The sequence below is a fragment of the Carica papaya genome, chromosome 6 (genome assembly GCF_054855325.1).
Source record: "Carica papaya isolate Zhongbai chromosome 6, ASM5485532v1, whole genome shotgun sequence".
Taxonomy (NCBI): Eukaryota; Viridiplantae; Streptophyta; class Magnoliopsida; order Brassicales; family Caricaceae; genus Carica; species Carica papaya.
Genome location: NC_142314.1, coordinates 4,782,735 through 4,803,910, shown reverse-complemented (window position 1 = coordinate 4,803,910; position 21,176 = coordinate 4,782,735). Strand labels below are relative to the sequence as shown.

At 34.7% G+C, this 21,176-nt stretch overlaps 2 protein-coding genes across 3 annotated transcripts in view; one reads left to right on the top strand and one right to left on the bottom strand.

The window, feature by feature from the left end:
• Positions 1–5,008, top strand: part of CHR24 (chromatin remodeling 24) — a 30,643-nt gene extending 25,635 nt beyond the window's left edge. Inside the window, exons 16-22 of the mRNA XM_088221907.1 lie at positions 569–680; positions 1,595–1,663; positions 1,764–1,858; positions 2,606–2,728; positions 4,066–4,131; positions 4,224–4,356; positions 4,692–5,008. Of these exons, the coding sequence (XP_088078033.1) occupies positions 569–680; positions 1,595–1,663; positions 1,764–1,858; positions 2,606–2,728; positions 4,066–4,131; positions 4,224–4,356; positions 4,692–4,835 (742 nt within the window). The 3' untranslated portion in view covers positions 4,836–5,008. The remainder of the gene's footprint in view (positions 1–568; positions 681–1,594; positions 1,664–1,763; positions 1,859–2,605; positions 2,729–4,065; positions 4,132–4,223; positions 4,357–4,691) is intronic.
• A 12,391-nt stretch (positions 5,009–17,399) lies between these two features.
• On the bottom strand, positions 17,400–20,893 carry LOC110806789 (uncharacterized). 2 transcript variants are annotated; one of them, XM_088222447.1, is made up of 2 exons: positions 20,279–20,893; positions 17,400–17,922 (listed from the first exon to the last, which is right to left on the bottom strand). In XM_088222447.1, the coding sequence occupies exon 2, from the start codon at positions 17,849–17,851 to the stop codon at positions 17,528–17,530; it is 324 nt and encodes a 107-aa protein (XP_088078573.1). In that variant the 5' UTR covers positions 17,852–17,922; positions 20,279–20,893; the 3' UTR covers positions 17,400–17,527. The 2 variants fall into 2 exon arrangements, with proteins under 2 accessions (XP_088078573.1, XP_021887424.1); XM_022031732.2 differs by lacking the exon at positions 20,279–20,893 and adding an exon at positions 19,141–19,384.
• Positions 20,894–21,176: the final 283 nt, after the last annotated feature.

Sequence of the window (21,176 nt, the reverse complement as noted above, 5' to 3'; positions counted from 1 at the left end):
AATGGATTTATGAAAGTATGATCTCATATCAATAAGATTGCAAAATACTTACCTATCTATTACAGTGTATAACTCTTCTCCAGCACAACAAATTTAGCTGCATTTCTTTCTGATTGATTAATCTGAACTTTTAACTTCCTAATGTAATTTAAGAGATATTCTTATCCAACATGGTTTAATTTTATGTTAGATTATGGATTTATTAAACTTTTTTTAATGCATCCTATCTCTGCACCATATCATTTTTTATGTCGTCATGCCACATTGTCTCATGTGAGCTCTTTTTACTAAAGCTTAGAATGTTGCATTTTCATCACTTGGTAAACATCACTGCCATATTCGTGGATGAATATGATCTATTTTTCTTATGCTCAGCCAGGCAAATGAACTTTTTTTTGAAAATTTATGTATCTTTTCTGTTGTAGTTTTGGATAAAAAAGCTTACAAAAAACTATGCAGCTTATGAGATTGATGGTTACTTGCTTCTGGTTAGGCTATTCTGCTTTCAGTTAGCTTGTTCTGCTTCTTGAGAATGCAACTGAATCTAATGGGTCAATGATTTTTGCAGTACGGATAACCAGAGTGTTGATAGGGCCTATAGAATTGGCCAGAAGAAGGATGTAATTGTCTACAGATTAATGACATGTGGGACTGTTGAAGAGAAGATCTACAGAAAACAGGTCTAGGATCCTTTACTGCTTTGTGGTGCTCTGGTGTAATTCAAATGATATTATATAGTACTGATGATGCCTAAATGAACCTCTGAAACTGCTAGTTGGCTGAGGTTCTGATGTGAGCGTTGCTTGTACTTCCCAGTTTGCAGTTATGTTTCTGCCATAAGGAACAAATGGCCTGTTCCAAGTTATGTTCCTGTTAACTGAGTAATATAAAAAGTCATATGATAATTCATATTGTGCCATGTAGGAACCAGAAATCAGGATGCTGAGCCTCCGTTCTCATAGAGTAGAATGTAATATTGACCTACTACTTATAAGCCAAATAATAAACCTAATAAGTGGTTTTATTGGAAATTTGAATCAGAACAGTGAACCAAATAAGCCTATCCACCTTTGTAACTAAATTTAGCATCTACGATATTTTGCACCTGTACCTTGTACCATAATCCGGATAAATGGTGTTTTTGGTAATTATGCTCAGAATACTAATGGAACCTCTTAAACTGCCAGTTGGCTGAGCTTCTGATGTGTCCTTGCATGTAGTTATAGTGCAAGGAGAAAACTAAAATTTAAGGAACAAATGGCCAGTTCCGAGTTATGCCCTACTGAGTGCGGTCTAAAAAGTGCTAACTGAGTGGTGAGTCACAGCAGCTCATCTAATGTCAAGCTGCTTCATTAGAATATTTAATATCAAGAAACTGTAAATGATTTCAAAATGTTTTATGGCTCAGATTAACTAATTATTGGATTTTTTATGTGCGAAGGCCCTTATTTTGGCCTCTAAGGTGTATTCACATGAGTAGTTTCTCTATTAGAAGTCTCAATATGCTTCTTTTCTTGTATGTCTGATAATATGATGTTAACTATCTTTATATTAGAAGTTACTTACTTGATGGAGTGATCTTTTGTTGGTCTAGATATTCAAGGGCGGACTTTTTAGAACTGCAACTGAGCACAAAGAACAGATCCGTTACTTCAGTCAACAGGTATACTTCAAAATAAATAAGAAATACTTCTTTCTTGACAGATTGTCTTTTTATCTACCCATTTAGATATGTGCTCGACTTAATTATGTTATATTATTAGGACCTACGGGAGCTTTTCAGTCTGCCAAAACATGGCTTCGATGTTTCACCCACACAGCAGCAATTACATGAGGAGCATGATTCCCAGCATAAAATGTATGGATATTATGGCTGCATCTGATACCATCAACTTCTTTCTTCATGTATTTAATAAACTATTTTGCAAGAACAACTAGGCAGTGCTTCATGTTTTGCTTAGTAATAACAAATGGTTATAAATTTTGCATATTTATTTTTCCTGCCTGCAATTGTTAGAAATTGACATTAATAAATTTTTTTTCATGATCCTTTTGTTTTATGGGTAAATCACATAAGAATCATCAATAGTTTGTTATATTTATGCTCTATCCTTCCAAAAGACAAACATTTTTGAACTGTTTAATGACAATATTTTCCCAAGCATACTTTTAGTAATTCTAGCACACTTGCATTTGCTTCTTCTTTATCATATAAAGTAAAATCCTTACTGTTTTGCATTTATTAAGCATCATTATTGTTATTATCATATCAAACATATTAAACTATCAGCTAATGTCTTTTAAAAAGACTAGATTGAAACTGACTGATATCTTTTGTTATGAAAGATTAAATTGTGATTTTGTCTTTGAAATAATAGTCCCAGCTGTAATTCAACTCAAATATTCTATTTAATTCACCCATTTTTTGTATAAGATATGCAAAAGTAGTTTCTAGGCTTGAATACATTAGTTACTGTGCAGCATTGTGATATCATGTAGCGTATAACATCTTGTTGTGCACTTTCTGATGTACATGCGTGACCAAGCTTGTCAGCATATTCAACTTAATTTTCAAATTGTAATTAATAATCAATTTTTCATGTAGGGATGAGGCTCTGGAAGCCCACATAAGGTTTCTGGAAACTCAAGGGATAGCAGGAGTTAGTCACCACAGTTTACTCTTCTCAAAGACTTCCCCTGTAGAAGCTGTACAGGAGGTAGATACAAGGTGAAACATTTATTTTACTTTGTTTTGTAAGTTACCTTTGGCTATTTGACATGGCCTCTCTCTTAATTCTACTGGTAAATGAATGTTCATAAATATTTGACATTTCATTGTGCACTTTTAGCATGTTTAGAATCTGTACTTCTATCTAAATGCTAGGCTTTACTTTTACTTTTTAACTCACCTAACTATCCCACATTTGTTAGCTTAGATAGTTTCTCATACAAAGTTTGTGCCATATCCCAATTTCTGTTTTTATAAATTTTAATGCATCAAGCTTTAGCTATTATTCTGGACGGCAGTTAAATTAGCTGGAGGGAGGTGGGTGGATGAGTAGGGTTTGTATGTTTTACGAATTTACACAGCTCTTGATGCAGAATGGGTAAATCCTAAATTGCATAAATAGATTAGAAATTATAATTTGGTATATTATTTAGAAATAGATTAGAAATTATAATAGTTTTATTTTTTTTAGTATTTAGCTTTCGTATTCTTTGTTAGTAGTCGCATTTTCAAAATTTTACTAGTGTTACTATTTTTAAATCTAGCCATCTATAGAAAATGTTACTTAAAGGATTAGAAATATCTTCCTAATTTTACTTTTTGAAATAGATTTCAGCTATTCAATAAAATATTATGATACTTCTCTTAGTTTTCTTGTTGTTCGATGCAATTAAAGCCTAAGTGATGCTTAAAACTTCATATACACAACATTTAAGAAAGTTTAGGTGTAATGGTTAAGTTTTTATTCTAAAATTCTTAAGTAGGCAAATTAATCCAAACTTGTCCTACATCAGTTCTAGTCCAATTAACATGAGAAGCATAAGAAATTAGCAACCTAGTAACTTTTATTTATTTATTTATGATTCATCAGTTCTAGTCCAACTTTTAAATGTTGGTTGTTGTCTGGATTTGTCAGTTTCCAAGGATCAGTATGTTTGAATTTTTTTTAAGACAGCTAGCTATTTTTAAGCAACAGTTTCTATCCATAAGGTAGCTGTTATTATGTAATTCAATAGATCTTTAAAAAAGGCTACAGCGGAATGAACAAAAGAATTCTTTTTCCAGATTATAAGTTTGAGTTTTCTTTTATAAATCAAGACATCTTTGAGTTCTCCCAGCGAGCCCATTTCACTTTAATGATGGTCATAAAGGAAGAAAAAACAACTAAATTCTCTTGCCTTCAACTGATTTACCTTGTTCAGACCCATAACTAAATCCCTAACCAGAAATCCTAACAGTATGTCTGCATGCAATTGAAAACTCGGGAACTACTCTGCGCAAGCATTATCTCTTATTCTATAAGACCTGGCCTGATTTACTCTTTGATTGCAACCCAGGATGAAAAGGACTACATTCGTGGGGCATTCCTCAACAAGTCATCCAGTTGAACATAAAATTGATGGGTAAGGCTTGGATGATTGTTAGTCTTATGAAGTTATTTACATCTTGTTACCACGCTGGATATGTATCACTAACTTGCTGACATTCTTTGCAGTGCTCAATATGCTTTCCACCCAAAGGACGTAAAATTGATCATGAAAAGTTCTTCACCAGATAATGGTGATAAATTGACAGAGAGTGAAATTAAAGAGAAAATATGTCGCTTGTCACAAACGTTAGAAAACAAGGTATTCCTTTGTGTAACCACGTGATCGTTAGTCTGCTTTCATGATTATTGGGTATAGTTAAGTGTCTATTTGGTCTTACTTCTACTTCTGCTGTCAACAAGCAAAAGTCTAACCAAACACAAAAAATAGAAGTACTTTTAGATAAAAGATGGAAAACATTGGATTTAAGGGTGATAAATTGACAAAGAGTGAAATTAAAGAGGGGAATACATTGCTTGTTTATAACATTGGTTAATGAGGTATTGCTTTTTTTAACCACATGTTGTGAATTTGGTTTTATGATTATCTGATATTAATGTAATATCTGTTTTGAATTTTAAATTCTTCATGTACAGATCACTGTTTCGAGATTGCCGGATAAGGGAGCAAAATTACAGAAGCAGATGGCAGAATTAAATTTAGAGCTTAAAAGGATCAGGACACCAGTAATCAATCTGGAGGACTTAAGCAAAGATCTTCAAACAGTGTTGAATATATAATCATATAGCTCGATGAACATTTTTAAATTTTTTTCGTTAAAAATTCTTGTATAGCGGTTACACATGATGATAGTAGCCTGCTTTATATTGAATGTTTACTTGAAGGCAATGATGGTTGCCCTAATTGGAAAATACGTAAGTCTTACTTTTATAATAGAGCAACTTCTAACCAACCTGTAATTTTATGATGAAAGCCAACAATTTGCTCTGGCTTGTAATCTTAAGCCAACAATTTTTCTAAGCAACAATTTGGTTTCCCGGTGTTTAAAAGAAATAAATTGATTGATAAAATAATGTAGTTAAGATCTTATTATTAATGTTTTAAAATGCTATCCTTCATTTTCCTTTCTCCTATCTAAGGAAAGAAATTATCTTTCTTCCTTCTCTCGTACATTCTCTTTGGATAGGTGTCTTCTACTTTCTCTTCAAGTGTCTTCTCTTTCCCCAAGTTCATTTTCAGTTGTTAATTCCTTTCATTGAGAGTTAATATATTTTTATTTAATATTTTCTACTACAAGTGCTTTTGACATTATAATACCTCACACATTGGTGTATCTTTATTTTTGTTTCTTTCTAAAAAAAATTCTCTCTCTCTCTCTCTCTTTATCTTTCTTTCCTAGTGTTTTCGTTTTGCATTGATTCATCAAGTAGGTCGTCCTAGGACAACAAACCCCTAATTGACCATGCTAGTGGCCCGACATAAATTTCTTGTTATTAAACATCTCTCTCTCTCTCTTTCTTTCTTAGTGTTTTCATTTTGCATTGATTCACCAAGTAGGTCATCCTAGGACAACAAACCCTTGACTGACCATGCCAGTGGGTCGATGTAAATCTCTTGTTATTAAACATCTATCTCTCTCTCTCTCTCTCTCTCTCTCTCTCTCTCTCTCTCTCTCTCTCTCTCTCTCTCTCTCTCTCTCTCTCTCTCTCTCTCTCTCTCTCTCTCCTTCCTAATGTTTTCGTTTTGCATTGATTCACCAAGTAGGTCGTCCTAGGACAACAGACCCCTGACTGACCATGCCAGTGGGCCGACGTAAATTTCTTGTTATTAAACATAAATCCTTTGATGTGGTGGAGGAGAGACAAGGGGTCCGTGTTTTCAAAAATGAAAAAGGATACGAAAATTCCTAGTTCTCTCGGAAGGTAAAGAAGGATTAAATGGGAAAGCCAATAGATTATTTATTCCAGAAGGGGAAAAAGTAGGGGGTTAGTGGTAATTTATGGAAGCTATTCACGAGGTGGCAGACGTGAAGTTGGTTTTGTAGGAGTGGTTGAAAGGAAAAAGATGGCTATTGGGGAATGAACATATGGTCACACAAGTTTTTTCAAGTAGCCAGTTTTTTCAAGTGTCCTAGTTATTATGTCGAGTGAGACGGCTCGTACGGGCTAGAGAGATACTGGTCGGGGTTTTTCAAATTTCAAAAGTAGAGAGGGTACATATCACGTACGAGTTGGGGAGAGGGAAGGTAAAAATGATGGTGTCTGGATTCAAAAAGGAAATTTTCGTGGGCTGAGAAAGGAAAATGAGTTGACATCCCTGGGCCTAGCAAGAGGATGGATAAGAGAAGAGTGAAGAAAATCTGGCAGTCCAAGAAATTTAAACCCAGTTCATCTAAGGGTAATTTAGGTATTGAGCATAAATTATTCTTCCCATGTGCCCAACAGAGGTTGGTGGGGGGGGGGAGAGGAGAAGGGGAAGGAGCATAGAGTTACCGAAAGGTTGGAGATGAATTGTGAATCAGAAGAGAGGAAAAATGAAGATGAGGTAAAAGATGGTCGGTGCGGGTTTGAGGGTTCCGGTCTGTTTTCTCTGGGGACCGAGGGGGCTAGAGGTGTTGGTGGGGGAGAGGGGGTCGAGTGTTCCTGATGACATTAGTTGGGGGCCTTCTCCTTTAAAATTAGATAACAAATGGTTAAGAGCTGAGAATTTTAGGGAGGTGGTGAAAAAATGTAGGTTGGATACATAGGTGGTGGGCACGAGTAGCTATGTGTTTGCTTCTAAATTGAAGTCCCTAAAAAATAAAATTAAGAGATGGAGGAGGGTGGAGGAGGGTAGGCTTGAAAGGGTCTTGAAAGATAATCTTATTGAGTTAGAGGATTATGACAGAAGGGAGATGGGGGGTATGTTGAGTAAGAAGGGAACAGTTGATGAATGAAATAACCGAGGTAATGCATTTGGAGGCGATTTTATAGAGACAAAAAGCTAGGGAGAAAAGGCTGAAAGAGGGGGATAGAAACACTAGGTATTTCCATTACATGGCAAATTCTCATAGAAATAATAATTATGCAGAAGAATTATGGTGTAATGGCGAGGTGGTTAGTGGTAGTGATAACATGAGAAGGATGACAAGTCAATTTTTTAAACAACTATACAAGGAAGATGAGCAAAGACGACCCAATCTGGATAATTTGCAGTTTAAGATTTTGTGTGAAAAAAGTAAGGATGGATTAGAAGCGTCGTTTACTGAAGAGGAAATTAAAAGGTGTCTTGATGAGTGTAATGGGGATAAGACACCAGGCCCGGATGGTTTTAACATGAAATTCTACCAAGTCTATCGGGATGTAATAAAAAATGACGTGATTGCTGTGTTCAACGAGTTTCATAGTGTTGGGTCTTTTGTGAACTTTATCAACTCAACTTTCTTGGTTCTTATCCCAAAAGTGACGGGCGCGAATGATATTAAAGTTTTTAAACCAATTAGCTTAGTGGGAAGTATCTACAAACTGATTTCTAAAGTTCTAGCAAAGAGACTCTCTAAGGTGCTAGGTGAGATTATTGGTGAAAATAAAAATGTGTTTGTGGAAGGTAGACAAATTCTTGATGTTGTAATGATTGCTAGCGAATTGGTGGATGAATTGGTTGGACAGAAAAAAGAGGGTGTTGTGTGAAGATTGATATGGAAAAGGCGTATGATCATGTTTGTTGGAATTTTGTGGACTATATGCTTAGAAAAATGGATTTTGGGTGCAAATGGCAAACTTGGTCATGAAATGTATTTCTACTACTTTTTTTGTGGTCTTGGTTAATAAGGGCCCTTCAAAGTTTTTTAAAGCTTCTAGAGGTCTTCGTTAGGGGGATCCGTTATCGCCATTACTATTCTTCACTATTATGGAGGCTTTTAGTAGACTCATGGAGAAGGTGGGGGAGTTAAAGTTATTAAATGGGGTGGTTGTGCGAAGGGGGGTAAATAGTGTCAAGATTTCCCATCTTTTTTTCGCGGATGATGCCTTTATTTTGTGTGAACCATCTATCAATGTAGCGCCCGGGGAAATTGAAGAAATTGAAGGGAAAAAAAAAACGCGCGTGCCACGTCAGCAGCCACGTCAGCAGGCCTGGCCAACCAGGACCTGCCACGTGGCAAAACCACGTCGACCGGGGACGGGCCACGTTGGCGATCCGCGTGCGCGCGATCAGACGGTCCAGATCAATCGCGCATACGGACGGCCCAGATTAAATCAAAATGGACGACTGAGATCAAAAGGCAAAAGGGTATAAATATGACCCCCACACCAGACCCCAAACCCTAGCCGCCTGCCCTCGCCGGAGAAGACGAACCAGAAGCCGGCCGCCGCCACCCGCCGCGGCACCGGAGGGATTTTCGACCGCCGATCGAGGTAAATTTCATACCCCCAACTTGTTTTTCCACGCTGATTTCCCCAGTGGCCAAATCGGAGCCAAAATCCCAGCCAAACGGCCGAAAAACACGGCCGAAAGCAAGCGGCGCTGCTGCGCCCCTTCTCAGTTTTTGCCTCCGATGAGGCCCTTCCCGGCCTCCGTTTAAGCAATTTTTATATCACCGTGATCACCATTCTTTTCTCTACAGGTTGATCGGAGCCGAATCACCAAAACACGAACTTCACCGGAGAGCCGCCGCACCCGAGAGCACCGCCGCCGGTAAGCTTCGGTTTTCCGTAAATTTTCGGCCCCCCGAGGGCCGTAGGGTTGTTTTATCGCAGGAACCAATGCGAGTGTGGCCGAATTCGACCAGAAACGGCCGAAAACGGCCAACTCGAGGTAAACCGCCGCCGCTTGCGGCGGCGCCTTCGCCGGAGCACGGCAGAGCCGCCGTGCCGGAGTTGCAATATTGGCCGAAAGGGGCCCTGGGCCTAATTTGGAATTTTTTTTGGAACACATGCAGGTACCAGTAGTGCGTTTCAGTTCCCTGGAAAAAATTCAGGGAAAATTAGGGACAGCCTGCAAGCGCACTATAAAGCCGTGTTCGGACCCCGAAACGAGTAAGGACCCCTCACCCTATTTCCTATCACGGTTTTAAAGTTCAATAAATGATAAAACGGTATTTCATGAATCAACGAATGTGTGAAATTGCTTAAGGTCGCTAATGGAGTCCGAGTCTAGTGTGTTTGTCGGTTAACTGTTATTTGGCCTGTTTTACAGTTTTAAATGCAGCATGAGGTTCGATGTTTTTATTTTATAGTTTCGTGTGCATATTTTACTGTTTTATTGATTATGGATTGAATGACCGGGATATTGATGCTGTATGTTGTCTGTTTGGCATAAATTATCGTTTGCTTGTTTGTATGTGATTGATAATGCTGACTGAGGGAAAAGGAGAATGAAAGATTATGTAAATGGAAATTGTATACTGTGGTCAGCCTGACTAGATATCCTGGGAGATGGTGGACGGACCGGGTCCGTAGGGAACCCTACCGGGATTGTGGTCTCCCATACCGGACGGGGTATGGAGATCTTATGTATTTTGGCGCCCATACCGGATGGGGTATGGGGACGGCCCGTTTCACCCTCATACTGGACGGGGTAATGAGGTCTATGGTTTGGCGCCCATACCGGACGGGGTATAGGGACGGTCCTGGAATATGATCTCAAGTGTTAAGGATTAACGGGTAGCGGGACCCCTATGGATCCCCATGGATACTAGTGGGCTGGTGAATTAGAAAAATATGTTGTGAAACTATTGAATTACGAAGAGTGTGATAGGTATTATGTTATACAGTTCATATATATGTTTTCATGATGATGATGATGTTATTGCTTTCGTATATTGTTTTATGAATTTCACCGAGGTAAGTAAATGATAAAGGTTTTATTTTCGATAAAAGGATTTGTTGTAAATTATGCTCCATTGGTCTTTTTGTGTTTTCTACCCACCTTTACCTCTGTGACGGTGAGATATCGTGATGTCTTTACTGGGCTAGTGTAGCTCATTCCTTATTTAATCATTTCAGATCAAGAGGACATCGTTCCTGAGCCGCTTCCGCAGGAGGACGACGAAGGGGACGCCTAAGGACTCCATAGTCACATTCGTAGTTTTTACTTTCAAGTTTCTCCTTTAGGTAGTTTAATCTTTTATATTTTGTGAGTACGTTTTGGTTTTAGTATAAGGGATGTTATTCAAATTTTGACTTTGCTTCCGCATTTGATATTTATAATATAAATTCCATTTTCGATTTCCGAGGCTGCTACAATCAATGTTATACTTCACTTGAGATGCATACTTTTTTGTTTTCAAATGGTATCCGATCTCAAAATTAATATGAGGAAAATGAAATTGATTAGGATCGGTGATAGGAGGGATGAGGAGAGCTTAGTGTTGGTGTTGGGTTATAAGACATCGACTTTTCTTATTAAATATCTTGGTTTGTCTCTTGGACAAAATTTAAAGATAGGAAAACTTGGGAGCCTATTTTGGAGTGTTTTGAAAAAAAGCTTCGGGGTGGAAGAGAAATTTTATTTTTAAAGGGGATAGACTTACTTTAATTAAAAGTACGTTACCTAATATATCGATGTATTACCTCTCCATTTTAACCATTTCGGCTAGCATAGCAAAGAAGGTTAAAACATTCAATGCAGATTTCTTTGGGGTGATGTGGAGGGGAATAGAAAATATCATTTAATAAGGTGGGAGGAGGGAAAAAAACCACTGTGGGAGGGGGGGCTTGGTTTAAGATCCATTAGAGAACTCAATAACGCTCTTCACCAAAAATTGTTATGGAGATATCTTATAGAGGAGGGGAGGTTGTGGAGGAGGTTTGTGCATGTGAGGTGGGGGGATTGGGAGAATGAGAGGGGAAGAAGGGGTAGATTCAAACTGCATGGGAGTGTTTGGAAGAAAATCAGGGATGATAGCAATGTTTTCATGGGATGTGTGGGGTGGCAGCTTGGCCATGGTGAGGATATTATTTTTTAGGAGGATGAATGGATGGATTTTAAACTTAAAGATCGTTTCAAAAAAAATTTTGAGATTGCTAGTGATAAGGAGGCGAGTTGAAGGACATGTACAAAAATATGGATGATGGGAAGACTTGGAATGTGAAAGTTACAAGGAATCTGTAGGATTGGGAAATTAATGATTATTGCAACTTGCTGATGGCTTTGGAAAGCATGAAGGTGAAAGATGCAAGGGATATGAGAGTATGGAAGCTAGATAAGAAAAATGGTTTTTCTGTGAAATTGATCTACAATCTTCTTGACATAAATGCTGGAAATACTATCATATTAGCTCCCTTTAAATAGATCTAGAAAAGTGGGATTCCTCCTAGGATGACTTTTTTTATGTGGGAAGCCGTTAGTGAATGCATTTTAACCATTGATATGTTGAAAATGAGAGGTAACATCATGGTTAATAGATGCTACATGTGCAAATCCAACGAGGAGACCTGTAACCATCTACTTCTGTGGTGCCTGACGACCTACAGCATTTAGTACACTATTTTGGGGATGCTGGAATTATGTTGGATTATGGCTGAAAATGTGAGTAAGGAGTTGCGAGCGTGAACTGGGTATTGTAAGAAGAAAATATTTGTTCCTTATTCCACTAACTATTTTTTGGGTTCTATATAAGGAAAGAAACGTAAAAGCTGTTAATGGCATAGAGACTAACATTACAAAAATGAAAGATAGGTGGATGTATACTTTTGGTTCTATTTTGTTACGTTATGATATCAATGATTGGGATGATTTTAGGCGGGTCATGGAACACTTAATAGAATTATAATATATACTCTGTACATGGGCGGTACCCCCTTGATACCTTTGTGAATAGCATTTCTTGTCTGATATTTCAAAAAAAAAAATACCTCATACATTGGTACAATCTGTTTATGCTTCTAGAATTTTTAGTTTGGTTTGAGTGGCAGTTAGGAGCATCTAATATCCATATTGTACTCTTAAAAGAAAAAAAGACACATAAAACCTCAGTAATTGGAGAAAATATTAATGGCATGTTTGGATGATGGCTTAGTGAAAATGGTATGATTTTTTTACAATTTTTTTTTTGTTTGCATTTTCAAACATATGGTATGATTTTTTATTGGTTGAGTCATGGTCATCAATACCATGATTTTTTCTATTTTTTCAAACTACCAATTCGATAGTTTTTCGATTATTTTTCATCATTATATCCTTAAAATTTTTTCTTATTTACTAAATTATCCTTCATTTTATCATTCTTCTTCTTTACTTCTCTAGGGTATATTATTATTATTTTTCTTCTAAACCCGACACTGAAGAGCCGCATACTGCAAACCATCTTCATCTTCGACTTCTCTTGTTCAATCGGTAGCAAACACTGATTTCTCTCTTCATTTCTCCAACCTATCTTGTTCAATCAGGTACATCTACATAATTATTTGTCAATTTAAACTTAAACCAAATATAATTGAAATAGATATAGATAAATTTCTCATTTTTCCTCAAAGACTTCCCTCACCAAAATCATTCTCAGGTCTATCTAATACTCAGCCCAACACTTATCTATTTTCCCAACTTGATACCTTTGTATCAAGAAGATTTTATAATAGCAACTCTTTGCTTCCACTCCAACCTGCAACTTCCTATTTTTAATTTTTATTTTTTATTTTTTATTTTTTTTTCTCACATATTCTGTAATAACTGGGTTATAATAAAAAATAATAATATATATACATAGAAGAGGGGGGGGAGTAAGAAGGGACAGTTCAAATTAAGGGATGGGAATGGACAGTTGGGATGATTTAGCAAGTTGGGTATAAATAGGATGAAGAAAAAAAAAGAGAAAAGGAAAAGAAAATGAGGGGGAGATGAGGCAGTCGGTCGAGGAATTCAGAGAGAGTCGGAGAAAGAGGAGACAATTAAGGTGATTGAGTGAGTTGTGGCTGTGTTGAGGACGATGGAGGCAGGAAGTATTATAAATTTGAATTTCAAACACTGAAATGGCATTTTGTAGTTAAATTCTTACCTGGAAATGCATATTTATGTATTGAACCCTAGACTAGAGAGAGTAGATCAACAAAGAGGATAGGGAGCTGTAGAAGGAGGAATGGCTCGTCTAAGAGAATCGGTCGGGAAGTGAATAGAGAGGGGGAAGTCTGATAGGCGAAAGCGTGAGGGAATCGTGCGGGAGGGACGAATGGGAGTGCGAAGGAAAAAGCTGTATAAATCTATATCAGTATATATGTGTATATATATATATAGATATATATATATTAGAATGTCACTAGAGGAAGAGAAAATTCGAATAATGTAGGAATTGGGCAAGGAAATGTAAAAACATGTAGGTGAATACAGGACAATCACCAAAAAGAGAGGAAATTTAGAGGCCTTTGAAGTTAGGCTGGGAGTCGATTAGTGAAAGGGATTGTGACCGTGGGAGCAATCTGAGAGGGACCATTGTAGGAGATGAGAGAGAGAGATACCAGTGAGGGGGGATGGTCTGAGAGGGACAATTAGGAGAGATGAGAGAGAGATATCAGTGAGAAGGAGTGGTCTGAGAGGGACAATTGGGTGAGATGAGAGAGGGAGAGATACAAATGAGAAAAAAATGGAAACAACGAGTGAGGGCGTGGTGAAAACATACATTAACAGTGTGTGTGTGTGTGTGTGTGTGTGTGTACGTTATAGGATAAGAGTAATGAGTATGTATATGAATTTTGTTGATTGTACATGTGTGTGGACAATAAAATGAGCTAGTTTATGTGCTTGTTATATATGTATGCCTATATGAACTATTTCGTGTGTTTGTTAAATATGCATGCATGTATGATGATTGATTGTGATTGTGAAAATTATATAACTCTACTTGCGGTATTTTCATGACTGGATACGCCAATGTTGGTGATGGTTAAGGGGTTGCCGGAAGGGTAACGATATGAGTGTGTGGCCAGTTTATGATCGAGAATTGATGGAATTGGGGATGAGTTGGGTTGCCGATATTGGTGATGGAATGAATGGATAACGGTATAAGTGTATGGCCAGTTTATGGTCGAGAATTGATAAAATTGAGGATGAGTTGGGTCGCCAATATTGGTGATGGAATGAATGGGTAATGGTGCGAGTGGGTGACCAATCGGGGGTCGAGTAGTGACAAAAAGGGGTTGCCGATATTGATGATGGCTGGGGGGTTTTATCTGGGAAGTAATAGTGCGGGTGTGTGGTCGGGTTAGGGTCGAGTGGACAAGTACGTTGGGTAATGTTGGGGTGGCCTAGTGTGGTGACTTCACGTGGTAAGAAGTGGTAAGGATTGACGATTTTCTTTGAGGAGAGTTATAATTACAATAGGGGTAGGTGAGTAAGAGGAGAAGAGCGTGGGTAGGGAGGATGGGGTGACTAATGGAAGTCGGGACCTAGGAGAGTAGGCATTTAACTAGATTTCTATGCTATATTTATGATTTGAATTTACTTTACTGAGTTTGTGTACGCTCATTACATATCATTTACAAATGATGTAGCACTGAAAACTGAACCAACTCTGCACTCTTCCGAACTTAGCGTGTAGAGGAGACGGAACAAAAAGTATGGATAATGAAACAGAATACTTATATAGTTAGTGGAAAGTAACTCACTTTGAAAAGATGAATTATAAAATTATAATCTACAGTGTTGATGAATATACAATGGAGTAACCTTAGTAATTTGAATGATTTGATTTGAACATTTTATATATGTTATGGCCGAAATAGATTATGTAATGATACATGTTATGCAACTTATGCTAATAGGGTCGTTGTAACGTCACTGAAACTAAAATCGAGGCATTATAGATTCTCTCTCTCTCTCTCTCTCTATCTCTCTCTCTCGGCATTTTCCTGCATGCAAATATTTTTATCTTATGTTTTTTTGTGTCTATATATTTAATTATATATTTTTTTATATATAAATATATATTTATATATTTAATTAAATTTATGTACGTAAATTTTTAATTATATATACATATATATAATTTATTTAATTATATTGAGTTTATTGTATCTATATATGTTTATATATTTAATTATATATATACATAAATTTATATATTTATATATGTGTTTATATATTTAATTATATGTATTTTTTCTATATATAAATATGTATTTATCTATTCAGTTAAATTCATGTACTTATATTTTTAATTATATATACATGTATATAATTTATTTAATTATATCAATTTTATTGTATTTATATATATTTATAAATTTTATTATATATATACATAAATTTATAAATTTGTATATGTGTTTATATATTTAATTATATATAAATACATGCTTATAATATTTTAATTATAAATATACATGTATGTAATATTTTAATTTTGTATACATATAACATATTTACTTGTATATATATATTTTTTAATTATATGTGTATATTTAACTATATATATTTATATATCTTTATATTTAATACTATCTATTTTTTAATTTTTCAATTTTTATTTTTTATTTATTATTATATATAATAAAATATGGGCAAAATAGATAATTTGTTCAAATATACAAGTATATCATACTATCAATCCAAATAAAAACAGCTATCACTACTGAACATTAATAGATCATCATCTAAATATGGTTAAATTTGAACATTAATGAATTTTGTACATACCAAACCGCACCCAATATTAATAAACTATTACACAAATCATCCAATTAGATCTTAAGACATTATTTTAAGAGATATATCCTGTGCGTTTTTCGAATATGTTGTGTGTCACTATTCTTATAAATATGTTTAGAAATATACTATAAATGAGATAAAATACTTTAAAGAAAATGTCATACAACCATATCATACTATCAATCCAAACAAAAACAGTTGTCACTATCAGATATTAATAGATAATCATCATCCAAACATTGTTAAATTTAAACATTAATTAATTTTGCACATACCGAACCGTACCCAATATTAATGAACTATTATATAAATCATCCAATCAGATCCTGAGACATTATTTTAGAAGATATAACCTGTGTGTTTTTCGAATATATTGTGTACCACTATTCTTAAAAATATGGTTAGAAATATGCTATAAACGAGATAAAATACTTTAAAGAAAAGTTAGTATCATATATCGAAAGAAATAATCTAATGAAAAATGTCACAGTTCTTTTAACGTGCAATAGAAAAGGTAAAGTTTCTCACAAGCACTGTGTTTGCTATTTAACAGTAGGTTTTGACTCTTTTAAATAAGTTTCAACATTTTGCATCCAAACAAGAGTAATTTGAAACTTAACAACATATGCAATTTAAATAACACATGAGAGATTTCTAAGCGTTCTAATGTAGATTTAGTTTACACACTAAAAACTATTATAAGGTAGACGTCCTTAGTGTCTCTCGACAAGAACTATTTGCACAAAGAACAAAAGTACTTATTCTAATATTATAAGGTTTGGGTTGATGGTTGATTATTACCATTCTCCCAACTCGAGTGTAGTTCGAGATAATTACATTTTTCTATCCTGTTAAGACTAATTCAAAAATATTGTTTAAGGATAAAAGTATGGTAAAACTGAAAAAATATTACTGAATATCAAACTTTATCAAAATATTAAATTGATAAATGATTAAAATCAATATCAAAATAGAATTAGAGGGAAAAAAAACCATAACCATAAAAAAAAAGCTATCAGCTCTTCATATTCAACTTTAAGGATCAGCTTGCTGAATGAATTTTGGAGATCAAATAGTTTCAAAAATCAATTTGAATACAAAATCGTGAAGGCTTTGAGTTTCTTGAAGAATCATTTTCTCTATTTGAATTGTTTTTCCAATTGGAAGGATATTCTCAAAGCGGAGGAAGGTATACTAGCCCGAACCACCATGGTTATGGTCTACATAGATTCTTGTTAGAAATTTGATTTCCATTGCAAATGGAGATGGTGATAGAATTCTATGGCCTTAGGACAATGACTGTATTTACATCTTTTTTATAGTTGAAATTGGCCAAAATAAAAGCTGCAACCGACATCTACCATATCAACTTCTATCCATGTACTCTCCAAACTAGAACCTTGTATTTATATTTGAGTTAATCAAGGACCTGAGTTTGAGAAAGGGAGAACCTATAATAATTTTCAAAATTCTTCCTAGTAAATTTGGAATTGTTCCTTGTGTAAAGTAGGTCATATTGAAAAAACTATATAAATTCTATATATATTTACTTTTCCTCAACTTGATTTTCTTGTTTAATAATCCAGTTGAACAACGTGACGGCAGATAACAACAGAAATGCCAATAATAATCAACACTTGATTTTAAGCCTAATTTTCACTGCTCATATTTTTTTACAAATAGAGTGCAAAAGTAATCAACACTTAATGAGACCAGTAGAATAGTTTACCAAAAAGAAAATTATCATTCATTCCACCGGGAATTTTGGGAAGACAAAGAGGTAAACCATTTCCAAATTCCAACTTAAATTAGCAGGTATGAGAAGATGAACCACAACTAGTAAATTACCTAACTACTTCTTCAAGGATTTATCAGCAAATGGTGTTGTCTTTTCAACTGAGTTAAAAGAGTTTGCCGACTCTTCCTTTTCAACCAGTCTGCGCAGTCTCTCTTGGAGTATTCTCACCCGATCTTCAGTTTTGCGGAGTTTTCTCCATCTATAGGTCATCCAGAGGCCAAAACCACCATATACAACAATATAAGAAGCCCATACATAAGGGTAAGTTTCTGCATGTTCTTTGATTTTCTTATATCGTTCTTCTACCATTTCTTTAAAGCCAGCAGCTTGGAGACCACCCATTTGCTGATCTCCCTCTTCTTTTTGTTGCGATGCCATTTCCTCTTAATTGTTTTGTATCACCAAAAAGACTGTTATATTTTGTCCACACGATAAACTTTTTCGATTATCTGCAGTTGATGAAAAATATATAGGTCAACAAAAGATCAAGAGATCAGAGAAGTGAAATTTTCAGTCCGTTTAACTGAAAAATTTAAGAGCAGTGTTAACAAGCCTGAAGTAACATAATTGAAAGTGCATCTTTACAGAATGGCACACATCAAACATCCAAACCAGAGACCCATAGTCAACTAAACTTCAAGGAAGCCCCTATAGTCAACTAAACTACAAGGAAGTATGAGTACATACTCAACTAATTGGAACTAAAAAGTCAGAAAAGGTCAAATCCATATCAAAATCTCAATAAGAAAATAAGATAGATATCAGTAAGTTAACAATTCAATAAAGCAGCATTCCAGCCGTCTCCCTCGTATCATTCTAGTCTGTCACCACATTAACTAAATCAGAAACTCCACCTCAATGAGCAACAAAATGCAGATAATTGAAACCTTAAACCCATCACAGTTGGAATAGGACTAGCATATTAGTAAAAGACATAACACAATGATGAAGTATCATAATGAAGGTTTTGCAGAGATGATCAATGGAGGAGTCTAGAAAGACTGTTATGTAGGGATTGAGTATCCAAATATAGTAATTAAAGGGATTCTCTTCAAGAAAGAGTCAGTTTCGCCATTGGGTTGGAAAGTTCTCTCCAGATCAGCTACAATACTACAGTTTGTATGTGCAGTTTGTAATCAAAAGGATTCTCTGCCATGCTTCATGACAACATGATAGATTAAATTATCCGGATTTCCCCAACAAAAAGACAAAAATATTTCAAAAAAGAACAAGGAAAAAGAAATTCTGATTGGCAGATTGTTTTTCTTCTTTGCAGTAACATGCAGCAGCCATATTCATGATACAACCACATTCACATACTAAACACTCAAAACATTATTTTCAGATGAATCATAAACAAATGAAGCAACCATCTGTTCAAAAAGGGGTCTACCAAGAAAAAGTGAATCAACCTTTTAACCATAACCCTGTTTCTCAAAATTAAAAAAGGAAATGAAAACTGCGGTACTAAATTTTTAGGAGCTTATCAGCTAAAAAGCCTAATCTTTAACTCCAAATTACCATCAGAACCAGAAGAATATACTTAAAAAAACTCCTCAGCAGGGAAAGAAAGTAGAAACATCTTATTCAATACAAAATCTTCATCAAAATTCGATCAATATGAAGTAGCAAACCTTGGACTCAACATATAGAAAAGGTACTTTTACCTGAAGAAGAAGAAGAAGGAGAACCGATCAAAAGAGACGGCGGCCGGTCGCCGCACGTGACTCTCGAAACTGAAGAAGAAAAGAAGAGGTGTTCGGAGACCCTTGTGGAAAAGAAGGCTGAAGAAATATCGAGGAGGACAAGAAACGAAGAAAATTTGGGGGGCGGTCACTGGCGGCGGTAGCAGGAGGCTGTGTCGCGGGTAGTGAAGTAGGGAAGATGACAAATAAATTTCAAAAATCTTTTAGATAAAAATTTTAATTATATTTTCTAAATTACCATATAAGCGTGTCATATTATTTAATTATTTTCTTTTATTTTTAAATAATATTTTTTATTAATAAATTCTTTTAAGTTTATATCATTTTAGTTATATAAATGAAAATTAATATAAGTTTGATAAATATTATTTTAATTTAAGTTAATTGCATAATTACTCTTATTGCACTAATGTTACATAATTTATACTAAGATATAATATTTCTACACGTTTAAGTGGTAATAATCCTCCATCTAAAGTTGGATCAAAATAAAATTTTTTAATTACTAAATTTTATATTGAAATGTATTTATTAGATTGAGGAATAATTTTAATTTTAGATACGAAATAAATAGATTTAAAAGAAGAATACCTACAAAAAGACAAATTTAATTCATAACGAGGTATGAAAAACAAATATAATTTGTACACTAATTAATAAAAAATATTTTTATTAGTTCTTATTTTATTTTGTATTTTATTATATTTATTTATGCCCTCAATTTTTTTTTTTTTCTTTATATCTATTTTCATTTTCACGAAGAATTCTGCATATTTTTTTTTTAATCTAAAATTTACATAGACAACATATATCATTGTCATGAGTGAATTTATTATTATTTCAATGTTTCGATTAAGAAAATAATAAAAAATTAGTAACTTGAAAAAACAAATATTGGGTTGTACTGTATATATGAAATACTATACAATAATGATGTATTTAACGAATTAAATAAATATGGTGGTGTAATTCTAATAAAGAATCATTCTGATTAATTGATGGACAAATTATATATATACATACAAACTATACATGTGAGTTGTGGGTTGTATCATAACATCTTGTCACTGTAAAGTTGAGTAGACGAAAAATCCAGTACCTAAAATGGCCGAAGTCCACAAGTTTTCAGGCCATGATGCAAAGAGAATCCATCAGAAGATGAGATGAGTACGAAATGAATTGCCAAGAAAGGAATCCTCACCGCGAACTTGAGGAACAAATTACACCAAAAGATTTCGTGAGTTTATAGCTAATGTAAGTAAGTACATAGATTTGATAAGAATGAAAAACTGTGCTGATTTCTCCGATGTGGGATTTCTTCCATGGAATTTTTGTATACAGTAATCATAAGGAATTATATTCGTTAATATGGTAATATCTAGATGTGATTAATAATGCCGTAGTAGTTGATTTTTGTGTTATTCAATACATAATACATCATTAATGAAGCAAGAACTGACCCAGTCACACCCACTCTTTACAGTCAAACATTAGTTAGCTTCCATGTCTTTCTTCTTGTCAAGAACATCTAACCTAAAAATAACGTAACTCATTTATTGTGTAATTGACAACTCGAGATCGAATTTTTAGGTCTCGCAATGTTCTAAAGATAAAGTTTTTATATTTCCTTTTCAAACTACAATGAAAACCAAGAAGTTCCTCCTCTTTTACTTTTGTTACTATAAGCAATCCTTTTGGATATCTAGAGCAATAAATTTTATAATCTAAACATTGAAGGAAAAAAAAAAAGTGGGAGTGGTCACCAAGCTTGATTTCCTAACACCACTAAAAAAAAATCCCTAACTTTATGCCCACAAATCATCATGTTTTCATTTACTTTTATTATTATTTTTAATCAGAATTAAATCCTAACTATTTAAAATCAATTTGATCATCATCCATTGAAACTGACTTCAACTGATCAATCTATCAACTCTCACCATGAATTTAGTACCCACCAAAACTGTAGGGAAAATTCACGAGAGTAGAATGACTGG